The sequence below is a fragment of the Strix aluco genome, chromosome 26, assembly GCF_031877795.1.
Source record: "Strix aluco isolate bStrAlu1 chromosome 26, bStrAlu1.hap1, whole genome shotgun sequence".
NCBI classification, from domain to species: Eukaryota; Metazoa; Chordata; class Aves; order Strigiformes; family Strigidae; genus Strix; species Strix aluco.
The window spans coordinates 4,450,237-4,466,924 of NC_133956.1; the positions used below are offsets into that span (position 1 = coordinate 4,450,237).

At 53.6% G+C, this 16,688-nt stretch overlaps 3 protein-coding genes across 3 annotated transcripts; 2 read left to right on the forward strand and 1 right to left on the reverse strand.

Moving 5' to 3' along the window:
• Positions 1-469: 469 nt before the first annotated feature.
• Positions 470-3,137, reverse strand: NR0B2 (nuclear receptor subfamily 0 group B member 2). The gene is made up of 2 exons (XM_074850822.1): positions 2,204-3,137; positions 470-1,732 (listed from the first exon to the last, which is right to left on the reverse strand). The coding sequence occupies exons 1-2, from the start codon at positions 2,745-2,747 to the stop codon at positions 1,452-1,454; spliced, it is 825 nt and encodes a 274-aa protein (XP_074706923.1). The 5' UTR covers positions 2,748-3,137; the 3' UTR covers positions 470-1,451.
• LOC141934970 (uncharacterized) lies at positions 1,462-5,881 on the forward strand. Its single transcript, XM_074850820.1, has 2 exons — positions 1,462-1,596; positions 4,674-5,881. Exon 2 carries the CDS (start codon positions 4,762-4,764, stop codon positions 5,827-5,829), a length of 1,068 nt encoding a protein of 355 aa, XP_074706921.1. The 5' UTR covers positions 1,462-1,596; positions 4,674-4,761; the 3' UTR covers positions 5,830-5,881.
• A 1,525-nt stretch (positions 5,882-7,406) lies between these two features.
• Positions 7,407-16,688, forward strand: NUDC (nuclear distribution C, dynein complex regulator). Its single transcript, XM_074850821.1, has 9 exons — positions 7,407-7,557; positions 8,749-8,826; positions 11,071-11,271; positions 11,759-11,842; positions 12,175-12,288; positions 12,740-12,934; positions 13,562-13,645; positions 13,949-14,067; positions 15,764-16,688. Exons 1-9 carry the CDS (start codon positions 7,462-7,464, stop codon positions 15,813-15,815), a joined length of 1,023 nt encoding a protein of 340 aa, XP_074706922.1. The 5' UTR covers positions 7,407-7,461; the 3' UTR covers positions 15,816-16,688.

The following is a 16,688-nucleotide window of genomic DNA, read 5'->3' on the forward strand; positions in this document are numbered from 1 at the left end:
CATTCGAGGTGTTTCCATGGGTAGGAGGGTGACGGGGCACAGGGAGGCTTCGCACAGCTTTATCTGACACCTCGGCTGGGTCGGGCACGGCAAACGGGATGGGGTTTGTGGCTGTTGGCAGCTGCATGCGCGTCCAGGTGAGTCAGAGCACCCATCTCTGACATCGCTGCTGCGCCGGGAGCCCTCAGGGCGAGGCTCAACGCCCGCAGAAAGGGCAAGGCATGGACGGGCTGCAATTCCGCTGCCTCTGCGAATTTCTGTCTGCTGGGTGCTCAGAGGGGTTTTGTACTGCGGGGCTGTTCATCAGACAGCTCCCGCTGGCAGCGATCGACGTGTGTCCGCATCGCAACGCTCCCTTGTGAGGGCGAAACAGATGGATTTTTATGAAAACCCTGTTTTCATTCAAGCATCCTTTCTCTGCCAAGTCTGCAGCTGGTTTTTCTAACCCCCCCGAAATGTACCACCACCATTTTCCAAAACGCAAAACATTTTATTAAAAAAATAATTTACTGCATCTTATATACAAACCGCAAGAACATTGACTTATAAAATACTGACATCTAACTTGTTGCAGAAGCTGCAGGCAGGAGGAACAAGCTTTCCTACGCGTGCACCCGGCTGTAACTCCAAGGAGGGACATTTGGTTCTCCCACTAAACCAGCTCTGCTCGTCTCCGCAGCGTTCGCAGCTCGGGGAGTCACTTACTGTCACACAAACAGAGGTGAGCCCACGGCCCAAAGTGACGTGCTCTTAGGTAAAACCCATCGCTTTGCAAGCAGTCCTGTTGTATTTTATGGCAATGTGGAGAAAAGTTACCATCTAAGCAAAAGTAAGAGGGGTGGATCTGCACACCCTGTAAGGTTTAATACTCTGGCTTTTTCCCTTTTGGTGCCATCTTTCATGAATATTTTTAAGAGTTCAAGCACAATAAACAGGCCAAGACTTCACCCACACCTAACTCCCATAATGTTTGCACTTGGTAAGCGATCCCACTGAAGACACATTATTCAGTGTGTCTAAACACTGCAGAATGAAGCTGTTAGTTGGGGACAAACCTCATCTCTTGGAGTTAACAGCAAAATGCACATTGATTTCAACAGAACCAAGGATTCACTGAGTTAAAAGCAAGACCGGGCTCTAACTTGACCTGCTTTGTGTTCTGTTCGCAGGGGGCTGAGCTGCTCTGGCTGCAAACAGGGAAAGAAACCCCTCGCCCGCACACGCTCCCTGAACCGGAGACGGGCAGAGGCAGAGCAGGAGCTGCTGTAAACATCTGCTGAACCGGCGCCGTTTCTCCGTGCGCTCTGCTGCAGCTTGGCTGAATCCTCCGGCCTGAGCCCTACCGAAAGGCACAATTCCCTGCAGAGTCCAGAGTGCTTCTCTCGCTAAATCCCCGCTCCCAGATTCGCTTTGCTGCCCCAGTGAGCCATGGGGAGCATCCAGAGGGCTGCTCAGCACGCCACGCGTGCCACGGGAGCCAGCTGCCCGCCGGTTATTTCGTACAGCATTTCCGCGATGAGCTCGACGATGTCCGCGTTGCCGATGACGGGTCGGAAGAAGAGATCTGTGATGAGGGCGGGAGGGATCGATTTTAAGGTAGAGGCGATCAGCAAAATGCGGGCAAAGCGGCCCTGGTCTTCGGGGTGCAGGGGCTGCAGGACCTCCTGAAGCGCTCTCTGGGCTTCCCGCTGGAGGCTCTCGATGTACAGGGAGGCCCTCAGCCCAGGGACATCTGCCAAGGGAGAGGAGGGAAAGCTGATGATGAGGGAGGCTCAAAAACAGCCCCAGGTTTCTCCCATTGCCACCCTTCCCCTTCCCCATTTCTCAGAAGCGATCTCCGAGGCCACGCTAACGAGCTGTACGCAGTACTACTGAGATGTAGCTATTCCAGGGCTGCTGTTGGAAGGAGGAAAAGTAGTTAACTGGGCAAGCTCTTGCTTTACAAAGTAAATCCCGGGGTCTTTTATTGTCTGCAGGGCAGGCAAAGGTTTCTGGCTTTTACCACTACATTTGACATCCCTTCTCCCTGCTTCCCGGGGCGTTTGGTAACGATCAGAGTTAAGGAGAAGGCAACCAGCCCTCTCTGCTCTCGTGCCTGCCCGTGCTCTGAGCATCTCCAACCGAGAGGTGCATGTTCAGGCACTAACATGTGTGGGATGTGCTCTCCCGCCGGCAAGCAGAGCCACGAGGGCCAGGCACTCACCGGGATTAAAGAGAATGGCTCCCTTCAGGTAGGCGTATTCCTTGGGGCTCAGGTCCAGGCTCCAGAAGGTGTTGAGGCAGCACTGCAGCCGCTGCACGGCGGCCAGCGTGGGCTGCGTCCGCTCGGGCTCCTGCCCGTTGCTTTGGCCGTCGAGGAGGATCTTCTTGAGCATGCTGGGGGCCGGGGTCTCCATCACCTCGAAGGTCACCATCTCCTGGACCAGCCCCAGGAGGAAAAGGGGGACCCAGCAGCTGTCCAGCAGCAGGAGCTGATCCTCGCGCGGCAGCAGGTGGAAGGAAGGGAGGTTTTTCATAAAGCTGATGGTTTTTACCAGCACGTTGGAGGCCGCCTGGCAGGTGACGTGGGGTGTGCGGAGGCAGACGGTGCGGCGCTGGTGGCAGAGGCAGCGCTGGTGGGCTGGGCTGCGGCCGCTGCGGCTGTGGGTGAGGTTCTGGCTGAGGAGGGTGTAGAGGATGGCGGTGCGTTTGGCTTCGCTGTGGCACTGGCACCTCTCACAGTCCACGTCCATGCCGCTGGTGGACATAGCTGAGCTGGGTGGCCGGATCCTCAGCAAAACTCAGCTCCAGCAGACAGGAGAGAGATGTAAAATCCTTTCCAAACCCTCCGTCGCAGGCTGGATTCTCCCCGTCCTTCCAGCTCAAACCAGCTCTTATAAGGCTGGGTCACCAGTGAAACACCCCTTCACAGCCTTGACCGCTCTGTGATTAAGCGGTCCTCATTAAAAAAAAAAAAAAAAAAACAACCCACACCACAAAAAACCCAGCCATCCCCAGGCTGATTGGCCAGGGCAAACGAGTTCACCGCACGGCGTCAACGGCCGTTTTCTCAATGAAGCGCCAGCGGCTCGGGGAGGGGGCCGGTGGGTTGGGCGGCCTTATCGCGATTGCCCAAACAGTATAAACAAAGTCATTAACCCAGCCTGTACCATGGCACCAAGGCCCGTGCTGTCATCGGGCAGTGCTGTGTGGCAGGTGTCACTGCCAGGAGGTTCACACGCACACACACGCACACACAGGGCCCTGTGTTCAACGGCCTGTGCACCTCGGCCTTGGAAAGAGCAACCTGGAAGTTGTTTTATCAGCGGCTGTTTGCCTAACCTTGCTGACGGGAGACTCGTGTTGTTACAGTCGAGGAAGAGAAACCTGGTGAACTGGCGGACTGTAGTATTCAAGCCCAGGCTGGGCCCATTGGTTCATGTCTCTCAGAGGAAGCATGAGGTTGGGGAAGGGCAAATTACCAGATTTTCACTTTGAATTACCAGGTATTTTTATCTATTGACCAACAGAAATTGAGAACCTGGACAGAAACCCAGTGCAAAGCATGGGCATGTAAGAATGTTGCCAGTAAACACAGCAGCAGAAGGGGAGATGCTGGTCACAGGCCCACTGCGGTCCAGGAGAGCTCAGAGGGTCTCACCTGGGGTCCTGTTTATAGGGTCCAAGATCACAGAATCACAGAATCATTCAGGTTGGAAAAGACCCTTGGGATCATCGAGTCCAACCATCAGCCTGACTCTACAAAGTTCTCCCATTGACTTTTGTCAGATACTTCTCACTCCGGCCAAGCTCGGACAATGTTCTGGTGTCTTCCGCCAGCTGTGCAAGAACTTGCTGGGTGTGCAGTTCTCTTATTGTTCTCCCGGGCCGTTAGGAGGTGAGGGGCTGTTCTAACCCTCCCCAATTGATAAGGAGGGCAGAGCCAGAAAGCAGCATCTTAACGCTCTGTTTAATGCCATCAGCAGGACTTAACTCCTCAGGTTGGTCTGAGGCCCAGGAGTGGGGGAGGAATCACTAATCCCCAAGTGGCAGAGGAGGGGGGAGAGGGGGGAATTGCCCCACCACAGTGAAGTTCGGGGCATCTGGGGGGGCTGAAGAGAAGACACAGCCAAGGCCTTGGTGACTGGCATGAAACACCAGTGGCAAGCAGAAGACAGAGCTGAGGAGAGGGAGAGGAAAGTGGGGTTACGGTAGCCCCAGAGGTGTGTGTGGAGGCACGAGTGCTGCGGGGGTAGATGTCCAATCCCCAAGTGGTGGGCTGTGACATCAGTGGGCGATGAACTGTGACCTCACACCCCTCGAAGCTTTGGGCACTGGCAGAGCCTGGCCCAGTCTGGCTTGAGCCTGGACTCTGGTAGCGAGCCTGCGAGGTCTGAAGGGCCGAGCGAGGCTGCTCCCAGTGCTGGGTGGTGCTCTGGGGGCTGCTGTGGGCAGCTCTCGGTGCCCATCCCCGAGCCATCCCCTGTGTTTCCCCGGCCCTGCCTGGGTCAGGCAGCCGGGAACTGCTGGGCACCCTTGCGGCAGCAGAGGTGAGCTGTGCAGGGCGGCCCTGGGGCGGGTGACTGGGCTTGGGGAGCCGCGAGGGTGTCCTTCGCCAGGGGCCTGGGCATTTCTTCCTCCCCTCCCTCCCCTCCCCTCGCTGGGACAGTGAGTGACCACTCTCACTTTTGCAGCACGTGACACCCTTTGGCGGCGCCGGCATCAGCGAGCGGGAGCAGCTCCTCGTCCTCAGCGCTCCCCAACCTCCTGCAGCACGAGAACATGGCCTCGGAGACAGAGGAGATCTGCCCCATCTGCCGCGACACTCGAGGTGATGTCGCTTATGCGATGCCCTGTGGCCACCGGTTCTGCCTGGGCTGCATCCTGCGGTGGGTACAGATGAAACCAGAGTGCCCGCTCTGCAGAGGACTGGTGGACTTTGTGCAGTTTTCCGGGCAGGGAAGATCTGGTGGCCACCAATATGGCATGACACTCCTCGAGGTGTCTCCAGAAGGCAGCAGCCAGGCAGGCCCAGCTCCCAGCCGCCGGGCCGAGAACAGCGCCCGTCACCCCACGGTGTCCCCTCCATCTTCTCCACAGGGGACACTGTCCCCACATGAGCAGGGGGCTGCAGAGCCAGAGGCCGTGGGGGGCCTCCTGCCCGAGGTCTGGGCAGAACTTTTCCAGAGCCAAGCGCGTCTCCTCGATCCCGTGCTGGCCTGGCTGCGCCAGGAGCTGTGGGTGATACACGGGCCAATGTGGTGGCACACGCGTCGTGCAACAGGCAACATCGCACACGCCCTGTGTGTCAGCGGCCCAGTGGAGGAGGCCCTGGTCCAGGTGCTGCAGCCGGGCCTTGGGGAACACGCAGCACCTCTGGCCCGTGGCATCATGGACATCATCGTGAGCCAGTGCAGCGAGGAGGCCCAGAGGCTGCTGCGCTCCCCAGCTGTGGGGGCAGAGGACAACAGGTCTGAGGCCAACTCCAGCCCCATCTTCTTCAGCTGCAACTGCTCCTGGTGCAGGACTGGAGACACCTCCTCGACCTCCTCCAGCAGCCGTGACAGCTCTAACAGGGAGGAGGAAGCTGGCACGTCGGAGGCCGCCCTCCGCGGGGGTCAAGGCCGCCCCCCATCTGCGCCTGTCCTGGCAGAACAGGAGCAGCCCCAGGAGGGGCTGGGGGAGGCTGTAGCAGGTCCCTCTGCCCGGGGCTGTAGCCACAGCCCCTCCACTCCCAGGCAGTGCAGGAACCGCTCGAGTGGGAGGCCCAGGCGCGCCCCGAAGAGGAGGGCCCCCGGCTCCCAGGACTCTACCCAGCCCTGCAAGAGGCCGCCCCGTCGGCAGCACTAGCAGGGCTGCAGCAAATCTTTATTAACTAGAAAATAAATTTCTGTTTCCCTGACCCCGGCTCTCGGTGCTGCTTTCTCCCCCCTTTCCTGGTGCCTTTCCCTGGCCCCCTGTACCCCACCGTGGGTGGCACCCACCTGCGGGGGGCACGGCCATGAGCCCCTGGAGCCCCAGGGCCATGCTGGCGGCGCCTCCTCCCACAGGAAATCCTGCTGCAGCCCCCACCCACCGTGCAGCAGCCGCCGAGGGCAGAGCGGGCACGAGGGGAAGCTGGTTTTGCCGCAGGTCCGACAGGAACCCGACTGGGCATCACCCCCAGTCTCCGCTGGGTCAATAAAAGGATTGGGGTGAGCTGTAACCTTTCCCCTCCAGCCTTTGTCTCTGCACCCCACAGGTGTGGCTCGATTACTGCCTGGCTCCCCAAAACACGGCTTAGGGATACGTTTTCACAACAAACTCTTACCCCTTCCCCACCGCCTGCCACACACAGGGCTGCCACTTGCACCCCCGCCCTCCTGTTGCAGTGGGACAGGACAACCTCCCGACCCTACCACTTGCCTACGTGTCTTCTGTGCGCTGGCACCGAGCTCCAGGAACTGCCCACGGGCTTTGGAACAGCGGGGAGAGGCTGCAGGGCATCACTGTTTCCATACTTTTAATTCCTTCCCAAGACACCTCCAGCTCACGGTGGGTGCCTTTGCTAAAACCTCGCTGCCTCAGCCCCCGTCAGGGTGGGCTTTTTTTCAGTATTAACTCTCTCATCCAAGATGAATCTCTTTATAAGATTTGTCTTATAAACAGTGCGGATGCTAGGGCAGTACTCCAGGGAGGCCCACAGTAACATTTCAGAGCAGCAGGATCTCGGGAAACGGTTTCTGCACACCCGTGCCTTTCTCTGGGTTGCGCAGTAGAGGGAGGCGCGAGGCCCATGATGTGATGAACAGGCCCTTCCCTCGTCCTTGAGAAACCACGGGGAAAACAGAAAAGAGACTGAGGAGCTTCTGATCACTGATCTCCAGGGGGCTGGTGGCAGGATGAGGGGTTCCTGTGGCAGCAAGGGAGGAAATCCCCCCTTCCCGGGGCTGGCCGTAATGCAGCCAGCGGGAAGGCCAGATCCAGGCCTTGGCCCGCCGTGGGCACACGCAGCGGGGAGAGGAGGGGAGGGGGGCGGCTGGCAGAGCCAGGGGAGGCCCCGCGGCTCAGCTCCCTGGAGCCGCCTCCCATCACCGCAGCTGGGGGCCGGGGGTGCCGGGCCCGTGGCCCCGGGGAGGGCAGAGCAAGGCCCGGCCGAGACCCGGAACAGCGCCCGAGGCCCCCGGGCAGCCTCTGCCCGCTCCCCCCGACTCCGCCGTCTGCCCTTTGACCTCTGACCCCCCCGCGGGGTCACAGGCCTCAGCCGAGCTTTCTGGAAAGGCCCGGAGAGGCCGTCGCCATAGCAACCGGACCCCGCGCCCCAAGTCCCGCCTCCCTCCGGCGGATTGGACGCGGCCGTGACCAATCCACGAAGACAGCGGCGCGGACGGGCGCTGGGATTGGCGGGTGGAGGAGGCGCGCGCGTGCTTCCGTTCTCGCCACTTCCGCTTCCGGGTGCCGGCGTGAGGGGCTGCGGTGGCCGGTGCGGCGGCGGCGGGCAGGATGGGGCTGAGCGCGGAGGAGGTGGCGGAGCAGGAGGACCGCTTCGACGGCATGCTCCTCGCCATGGCCCAGCAGCACCAGGGCGGCGTGCGCGAGGTAGCGCCGCTGGGCCCACGCGCGGGATGGGCCGGTGAAAGCTTTTCCGTATCCCCGGGGCGGGAGGAGGCGGGGCGGGACCTGACCGGGAGGAGCGAGCGGAGTTGGGGGCGACCTGGCCCTTCCCGGGGCCCGGCCCGGCCCTCAGCGGGGTGCGCACGTGTCCTTCCCCCTCTCCAAGAGCGGCGATAACGGCACAGGCCTGCGGCAGCGGAGGACGCGCTCGTTAATTAGTGAGATGCTAAGGAGGGGCTGGGGAGGCCTGCGCCCTCAGCGTGGCCTTGCGCCCAGCTCCTGCCGCCTCCAGGCTTCCCACGTGCGGGCCCCCAGCCCTCGGTCCGGCCGACGCCGCTGCCCCGCTGGAGGATTCAGTTTGCTGCCCGTGCCGGGTCAGAGCAAAGCAAAACCCCGCAGGGGAGGATCGGGTCCCTCTGTCCCCCTTTCCCAGCACAACTGCCTGGTAGGGGCCCCCTGAGACCTGATGGGTTTAGACTCGACCACGAGGTGTGCTTGAACGTGAACGTGGTTCCCCTCCTCGTGGTCGGGGCTCTGCTGACACCCCTCACACTTCCCACGGTGCTGACTCTTGCTGGGGGCTCTGGGGTTTCACCCTCTGATTGAAATACTGACAGGACAGAATTCCTGGGAAATAACGATAAGCCAAGTCTGCTGAGAGTATGGATTTCCATAGGGACGTTTGGGGGTGCCAGTTCGTAACTGCTATTTCATCAGTGATATCTGGCAGGCAGCTAGTAGTTATTTTGTAAAAATAAACAGAACGTGGCACACTTTGAGGGTTTAGGTGTGAAAAAAAAGCAAAATATGGTATATGTGTATATATGCATACCCACCCAAATTCCTGCCACAGATAACGGTTTGGGGTGTCGGAGTAGCTGTGCCTCCAAGGTGACCTGAGAATAAACTGCTTGCCCTTTCTTCACATAAACCACACAAATGCCTCTTCTGAAAACTGACAATCCAGGAACTGGATCTCCACAAAAGCCACTGGATGTTTTCTCTGGGAATCAGTCACGAGGCTGATTTCAGTATGATCCTGGCACGGACACAGACAGGGAGTACAAAGAATAAAGGCTGCTCAAGGGACACGAGGTGGCTTGGAGTGATCTGGTCTCATTACTCTTTTTTTCTCTCCACCCTTTCTCCCACCCCCCTCCCCGTTTCCTCTACCAGCTTGTGAACACATTCTTTAGTTTCCTGAGGCGTAAAACAGATTTCTTCACCGGTGGAGAAGACGGAGTAGCAGAGAAGGTAAAAAAAATCCTCAAGCTTTTATGTCTTCTAACTTAAATGCCACCCGTGTCTGTGCCATACTAAGACTTCCCTGCCTGAACAACTCAAACGTTATGGTCCATCTGAGGGACCAGCAGCCCGTGATGCTGGTGAAACACATCACTGAAGCAAGATAATAACGAGCTGCCCCTATCTGAGGTGAGGCACGCACGATTGCTTGTTCGAACGGTACCGACGGTGCAGGGTTTTTTTGCCACGCTCTGGCCAAAGGCTTATTTGGAAAGCAAATCTGCCAGACACACTGACTTAACGGTGACAGACACCGCAGTGTCGATAACCCCAGGTTACCTTGTTTGTTCATCTCAGAAAAAGTGCAAAGTCCACATCTCTGCATATGCGGCTGCACCTTTGTCTTGGGGCTGCGGTGCCTGTATGGAGCGAGGGTGCTGGGGAGCAAAGTGGGGGGGTCTGGGCGGCCTCACTGGCAGCCTCAGCATCTCTATCCAGCAGGTATTCCTCACCCAGCTCGAGAGCTGAGAAACTAAATTGTTTCACTCTAGGGAAATAAGAACCAGAACATTCAAACACGAACTGGCCAGGCTTTCTGAAGATTTCTTGCTTGTACTTACCAAAATAGCAGCTTTTCCCCTTCCTGGACTACTGGAACTCCGCCAGCAAAGCTGCCGTGTTGAATGCGTTAGGGCAGATACTAATTGCTAACACAGTGTGTAATGTACTCTGTCTAGTCTCTAAAGTGACAAAACCAAGGCAGGTAAGGGATAGGGAAGAGGATGATTTCAAAGTAAGAAAGATGAAGCCTACTATCATTTTTCTTAGACTAGAGAGCAAATCTCCTCAAATTCCTGGGGACTATGTGCTCCCAGGGAGTGAAATCCTGAGTAGCATTTCAGAGGTGAGCACTGGCTGGTGCTTTTGGAGGTCCTGGCTATTGTTGTTGGCAATTCCATAGCAAATCGTGTCTGTGCCTGTAAAAGAAAAGTGTTTGTGTCCTTGGGTGGTCTGTTAAAATGCTTTATGGTCTTCTAAAAAGGTGTCTCTGACACCATAGTAACCGCAACAAAAATTGAAGATTTTGCTTCCCCAATCCTGCTCGCCCTTTGGCACGAAAGAGAGGGTGGGAAAGTTGTTGTCTTTTATGGGGTGCCATTCCAGAAGCCCTGGTGGTGTGGAGTGAGGGGGGTGTGGTGGTACGTTGAGAGAAGTGCAGTGTGTGCACACTGACAAGCTCGGGCAGTGTCAGTAGTTTGCTCACTATGGATCATCGTGCAGTTAGGAACAGAGGCTGGGAGATGCACGTCTTGAATTCTGTATCCTAGGAGACACCGGACTCACATTGTACAAATAAAACTTGTTTTTCCCTTTAAAACAAAGCAGAAATACTTGGTGGTTGGTTACAAAACTGCAAGGTGTGGATGCTTTGAGTTGCTCTGGAAAGGTGCTGAATCCCCCTAGAAGTTTCTGGGATGTATTATACCTGTATTAATCAGTACCTAAAACCCCCGTCTGTGAAATCTCTCCACTCTGATTCCTTTTCTCGGGTTCTGTCTATATTGTTTTCCAGAGCAGAATTCAGTTCTCATACGTGCTGCTTTGCACAGTGCTGCTGGTGTTATTGACCAGCAATTGCTCTGGCTTCCTGCCTGTGTACTCAGCTTTCCCTCCGAGCAGTACAGCCCTTTGTATCAGAGACCTTGAGATTTTGCTTTTCATAGTCACAACAGCATGAGAATTTGGAGTGAGGTTTGCAGCTAAAATTTATGTAGGAGTTGGCCCCTAAGTGTAAAACATTGAGCTTTTCAAACATTTCTCCTCTAAATCATGACACTGAATCTTCATCTAGTGCCCAAGGAAAAGCCCAGTTGTGGGAAAGGTCAGAAATAGGTAAAAAAAACCTTAGATCCAGTGTCTCCATTCTTCCAGCTGTCCTAGATGCATGGAGCTGTCAAATGGCTGGGTTAGGCATCTGCTCTGCTCGTCCTGCTGAAATTGCACAAAGGCCAAAATAAATGGAGACTTTTTATCTTGTTATCTACTCGCTGTGTAAGGAAGAACTAGGAAGGGCTTCATTTAAATATTCTGAGTTTTCTCCTGCTCTAGATTTTCAGTCAAAAGACTAGAGTGAAAACGAAGGGAAAAGTCACATCTGTATGACTAACAAATGTTCTCGTGATCCTCAGCTTCACTTGAGTTTGAAAAAGTGGTGATTTTTTAAAAACCCTTTGATATGTGTTCCTGTTTCAGCTGATCACAGATACCTTCAACCATCACAACAAACTAGCTCAGAAGGAGCGGAAAGAGAAAAAGGCTCGTCAAGAGGCAGAGCGGCGTGAAAAGGCAGAGAGAGCTGCAAAACTTGCTAAAGAAAAGCAAGAAGCAAACGAGCCAAGGATTAAGGAACTTACAGATGAGGAAGCAGAAAGGCTGCAGCTGGAAATCAACCAGGTGAGAGCGATGTCTGGTGCCTGCAGGAACCATCTAGGTCGTCTCCTCCACTGGCCTGTGTGTAGCTCGGGTAGCAGTGAGTGGTTCAGATGGCTCAGACTGGTTCCTTTGCAGTGTCTAGAGCACCAGACTGGAGTAGGTGTTGTGCTTCAAAATTAACTTAGCCTAGGCTCAACCATTGCATTTTTGCGTGGGTTCTTCATTAACTCGCTTTGCCCTCCTGCCTTCAGCAAGCGCTCTGATTGTAGCAACACCCTCAGCTACAGCCGTCAAGGTGTGAGGACCGAGGGAGTTTTCCCCTTGGTGGTAACTGCTTTCCTGTAACACTGTTTTAAGGGCTGAAAATTCCCTGTCAAGTCTTGTGTGCAGTTCCGAGTCCTGCTCTTTAGTTTCAGCTGTAGAGACTGAGGCCACCTAGTGTCAGATCAGCAGGTAACACAAAGTGCCAACACTTGTCTGAGCGTGTTCGTTCTCTTTTTCTAAACAGAAGAAAGAGGCACAAGGACAGGTTAACAGTGTCCCAGTGAAACCCTCAGAGGATGAAGGTGAATCTTCAGATTCTAACAAACAGGTAAAGGTCATCTAGGGACTTTATTTTAGGCTGAAATATGTTTCTGGACAACCCTGAGAACTCTTGTGAATGTGAGGGGATGTCCCGTCCGGCTTTCTTTAAGAATACATGCTTAATTCTCAAAGGCTTCAATATGTTTTTTTTTTTTTTCTTTTTTCCTTGTAATTACGTTTTAACAGAAACACCTATTCAGTTTGGGCTAAATTTATGTGAATATCAAATATGTGCACCTGACCTGAAATTCTTATAAAAACCAAGAACTGTTGTTACAAGTGAAAGATTAATGGAAACTTGAAAAGCTTCTTTCTTTACGCTTTAAACGGGTTGCTTAGGAAACAGATGACGAAGAGGAAGATGAGAAGGATAAAGGAAAACTTAAACCCAACTCTGGCAATGGAGCTGACCTTCCAAATTACAGATGGACACAGACTCTTTCAGAACTGGATGTAAGTATTGCCTTATTGCCAGCATCTGGGGGATCTGAGATAGGGAATAAGAGCAGGTGCTGGTAAGAACAGTGGAGCAGATGGCCTCTATCTCAGTTGCCTGTGGAAGGTTGTTAGCTGTACTTAACAGCAACATTTCGATAGCTGGGAGAGAGCTTGGTAACTAAATAAAATGCCCAGAAGCTGTAGTTAACTTTGACAAACTTTGGTCTTGTTTTAAGAAGACATTAAAATCCGCTTCCCTTTTTATGGTCCCTTTGAGGCATCGGCCATCCTATTGCCAAACTTACTCTTGTACCCTTTCACCTCCTGCTCACTCAGTACCCCAAGAACAATATTGTGTGCTGTTAGTCGGGTGAAACCAAGGCAGAAAGTGTTAGAACAGCAGCACAAGAGGGTGAGGAGAGACTTCACTGCTCAGCTCCTCAAATCTGATCTTTGTCTGGTCCAGCTGGCCATCCCTTTCAAGGTGAACTTCAGGTTGAAGGGGAAGGACGTGGTGGTTGATATCCAGAGACGGCGCCTCAAAGTTGGCCTGAAGGGCCATTCGCCTGTTATTGACGGAGAGCTTTTCAATGAAGTGAAGGTGGAGGAGAGCTCCTGGCTGATTGAAGATGGCAAAACAGTCACCGTGCACCTGGAGAAGGTAAAGCAGAATGAATCAGGGAGGATTCAGACTTGTCTGCCTCTTCTGTGGTGAAGTAAGAGTCTGACAAAACCTCTCAAGGCCCTGGGCTTTGTCAGCTGAAAGAGAAGAACCATGCTGACCCTTGGTACAGTGTCAGTGATGCTGTTGGAAGTGGGGTATTGCAGGTTCCCCCTGTCCTCAGCCTAACTTCATGCTAGTCCAGGATATCCAGTTGGTTGCCCAGCAGTTCAGGAAAAGTTGGAAGGAGATCAATCGTTTTACAGTTGTTCCTTAGTGGAATAATGCCATGTTCTGACATCTGTTAGTGACCTGAAAATCCAGGGACAGACCTTACTGTGTATTGTGTCCTTTCTGGCCCTCTCCAGGTGATTTGTTTGTAATCCCACTTATGTCATGTCAGATGTGACATCTGACATGCTCTCAGATTTCCCAGTTGTGGAAATTCAGGCTACCTAAAGTGGTTCAAGAATGAAAGTAGTACCCTTTATCCATGTTCAGATTTTACTGACGTTTATAAAGCTGTCAAATAAAGTTTGATTCCAGCAGCTTTTTCCTGTCACTGAGACATAAATTCCTAGAGGAAGTCCAGGAAAAATAAAATATTCTTGCTTCTTCATCCTTTAGATCAACAAGATGGAATGGTGGAACAAACTAGTCTCCACAGACCCAGAAATCAACACCAAGAAAATTAATCCAGAGAACTCAAAGGTAGGAACTCCCCCTCTTTTACTGACTGGAGCCTTCTCATAAATGTGCCCAGGCTCAGCTCACAGTCAACTTGTGTCTTTTTTTTACCAGCATAAAACCAGTACTGGGAGTACTGCTGCATAAGTGCCCCCAAAACTTGAAATGAATGAAGCTGAGTCTATAGATCAGTGTCTGTATAATTATTTCTGCAGCCCATGTGCACAGCGTAGCGTAGCCTCCATGTATTCTTGTTCTCTGCAAGCAGGGTAGATGTGTGGGTTTGAGACAAGTTATTCCAATTTTGATAGAAGTTTTTGCTTTTAGTTGTCAGACCTGGACAGCGAAACTCGCAGTATGGTGGAGAAAATGATGTATGATCAACGACAGAAATCCATGGGCCTCCCCACATCTGATGAACAAAAGAAGCAAGACATTTTGAAAAAGTGCGTTGAAAAATTTGTGGGTATTTGCTTTCCCAAGCCCCTCTTCTCTTCCTCTTTGACATAGATACGTGAGCAGAAAACAGGTTGGCCTTCAATCCTACCCGTGTTCACATCTGCAGTTACACAGTCATTGAATTGTTGGCCAACCCCCAGTGTCTATAAAAGCCTGTGGGGGCAGAAAGCATAATGGGAAATTCTGGGAATAGCCTAGCTCTGGGATTGTCTTAATCTGCTGACTTCAAGTCCAGAAAGCATGTTTGGGACTGGAGGTACCGTCTCTACTGAACTTTAACATGGTCTTGATTGTTTTCTAATCTCCCTCTACTCAGTAGCCCAGATAATGGCCCCTCCCCACACACCTGCCACCAGGCAGCTGTCTCCAAGCCAATAGCACTTTTTATATCTTTATTGCCCTGTTTGGCCTAAATGCACCTTGGCGGGGAAATGACTCCCGGAGCTCCCAAGGCCGTTTGGGAAGGTGTGGAGGCAATTCTGGGTCGTGCAGCTTCTTCAGCAAGTGCAAACCCACATCTTATCTCAGGATTGGAAGGAGGGTTAGCGTAGCAGGCCTGACTCCTTTTCTTCCTTGGCTTATCTGTAGCGGCAGGAGCTTTGCTGTGATCAGTGCGCCGGGTGCAGCTGTTTTAGAGCAGAGACCAGGCTTTGTAGAGCCTGGCTGGGGAGTTGGTAGCATGGGAGATAGCCCTCTCCTCCTGGGAAGTCCACACACAGGGCACCTTGGCAAGATCACTCATTCTGTGCTCTGGGAGTTTGGCTTGGGCGCAGATTGGCTGGTAAAGAACGGGTAGGAAGTTTAGACTTTGCTCAGGCCAAAGTAGACTTGGTGATGCCAAGGTGGGTCCTACTCTCTGCCAGTGGAGCCCTCCTGGCTGCTAAACAAGGACGTTCTTCTCGCAACAGTATTTCTGTGGAAATGGAAAGTGGAAATGCTGTGGTGGCGTTTCAGGGGAAACCCTGAGGTGAGAGCGTGGAGGAAGAAGACAAGACAGAGGCCTGCCCTCGCACGCTGTGCGTGAATCCTCCGCGTGGTGATGTGTTGTGAACCGCAGGGCAGAGGAGGAAGCCACAAGCTTCTGCCTGCACTAATCGCTCCTGATCGCTCCTAGGCACAGCGTATTATTCTCAGAACTTTCTGATGTGGCAACCTGAGTCCAAATGGTCCTATCTGCTGGGATTGCAGTACACTGGAAATCAGGTTGCACCTAGCTTGAAACCAGATTTCTCTGGTCACGTCCTTCATGAGTTTTCACTGTCGCAGCACTGGAGATATTCCCAATGTCCCCGGTAACGCTTAAGCGAACACGTTTGAGCTTAAATCGTAATTTGCCCTCACAATCTCCCCTCTGCCCCATAATCAGTGTCATAGCTGCTACGTGTCTGTCCGAGAGGTAACAGTTAAAGGGTGTGTGTTTGATAATTAATAACTCCCATGTGTCTGGACTTGCTGACCTTGATGGCTGGTAGGATTGCTGATACCACTGACCTGAAGAAAGCGTGTTTGTAGTGTGGGGAGCGTGTCCCAAGGAGCTCAGCAACACAGTCCCTGCTGTGGAGGGCGTGGGGAGGAAGCAAACTTGATAGTGCAGGAAGTAGGGATGCCTTACCCCCAAAACCAGAGCTGTTCTGTGGCTCCTGCTGACTCATGCCCATGTTCTTGTCTTTGTTTGCCTTGCAGGTTCATGGAACAGCACCCAGAAATGGACTTTTCAAAGGCTAAATTCAACTGAGCCCTCCCCTTCTCCCCCCTCTTTCAGTCAGGATGGGGCAGGATATGTATTGCCGGATATCCCTGACCTTGGGCAAGTAAACACTTCCAGCATCCCCACCCGAGCTTGCTGCGGAGGCAGCTTCATGAAGTCGCCCTCGGTTGTCCTGTGTCGAGCAGGATGCGGAGGCGGCCTGTGGCAGCTCCAGCCAGAGCCCGCCGTGACACTTCCCAAACGGCAGTTAGGAGAGAAGGAGGGGTTAGAGCAAGAAAGGGTGTTAGGGCTACAAGAGCCAGACTTGAGAGGTTTTGGGACGTATCCTTAATGCATCGCTTCGCTTCATCTCCTGGCTCTTCAGAGCTGCTAATCCACTCTTTGCCATTTCAGTTTGGCAGCAGGTACTCCTGAGTTTTTAATCCCTTCCCCTCAGCTTTCCTGCTCTCCTGTGAAAACAAGGGCCAGTTTGTTTTCTAAAATAATTCTCCTTCTGCCTCCTTGAGAAGGGAAAACACCAGTCTAAAAACCAGCTGTTGCAGTAGAGGCAGACTCTGCTCCTCCTTGCTGCTGTTTTGATTCTTGCCAGAAGTGGAGGAGACTGAGCCCCGCCGGGCTCGGGCTCCCATCGCAGCTGGAGAGGCTGACCTGCTGTCCTACAGCGAGGGAGGGCTGGGGAGCCTGTGGCTGTGGGCAAGGGAGAGGATGTGGGGGGGTCTTTGGGGGTGCTGTTCTTGCTGGGAGTGCATCTCCTGCCTCTTTTCCAAGAGCCTCTCTCCCTGCTGACTCCTGACAGGCATCGCTGCGTTCTCTCTGAGCTCCTGCTGACAAGTGGCATTACTCTGCATGTTCGTATCTTTGTTAAAACTGCAGTGCAACATAAAGAAAAAACGTGGCATA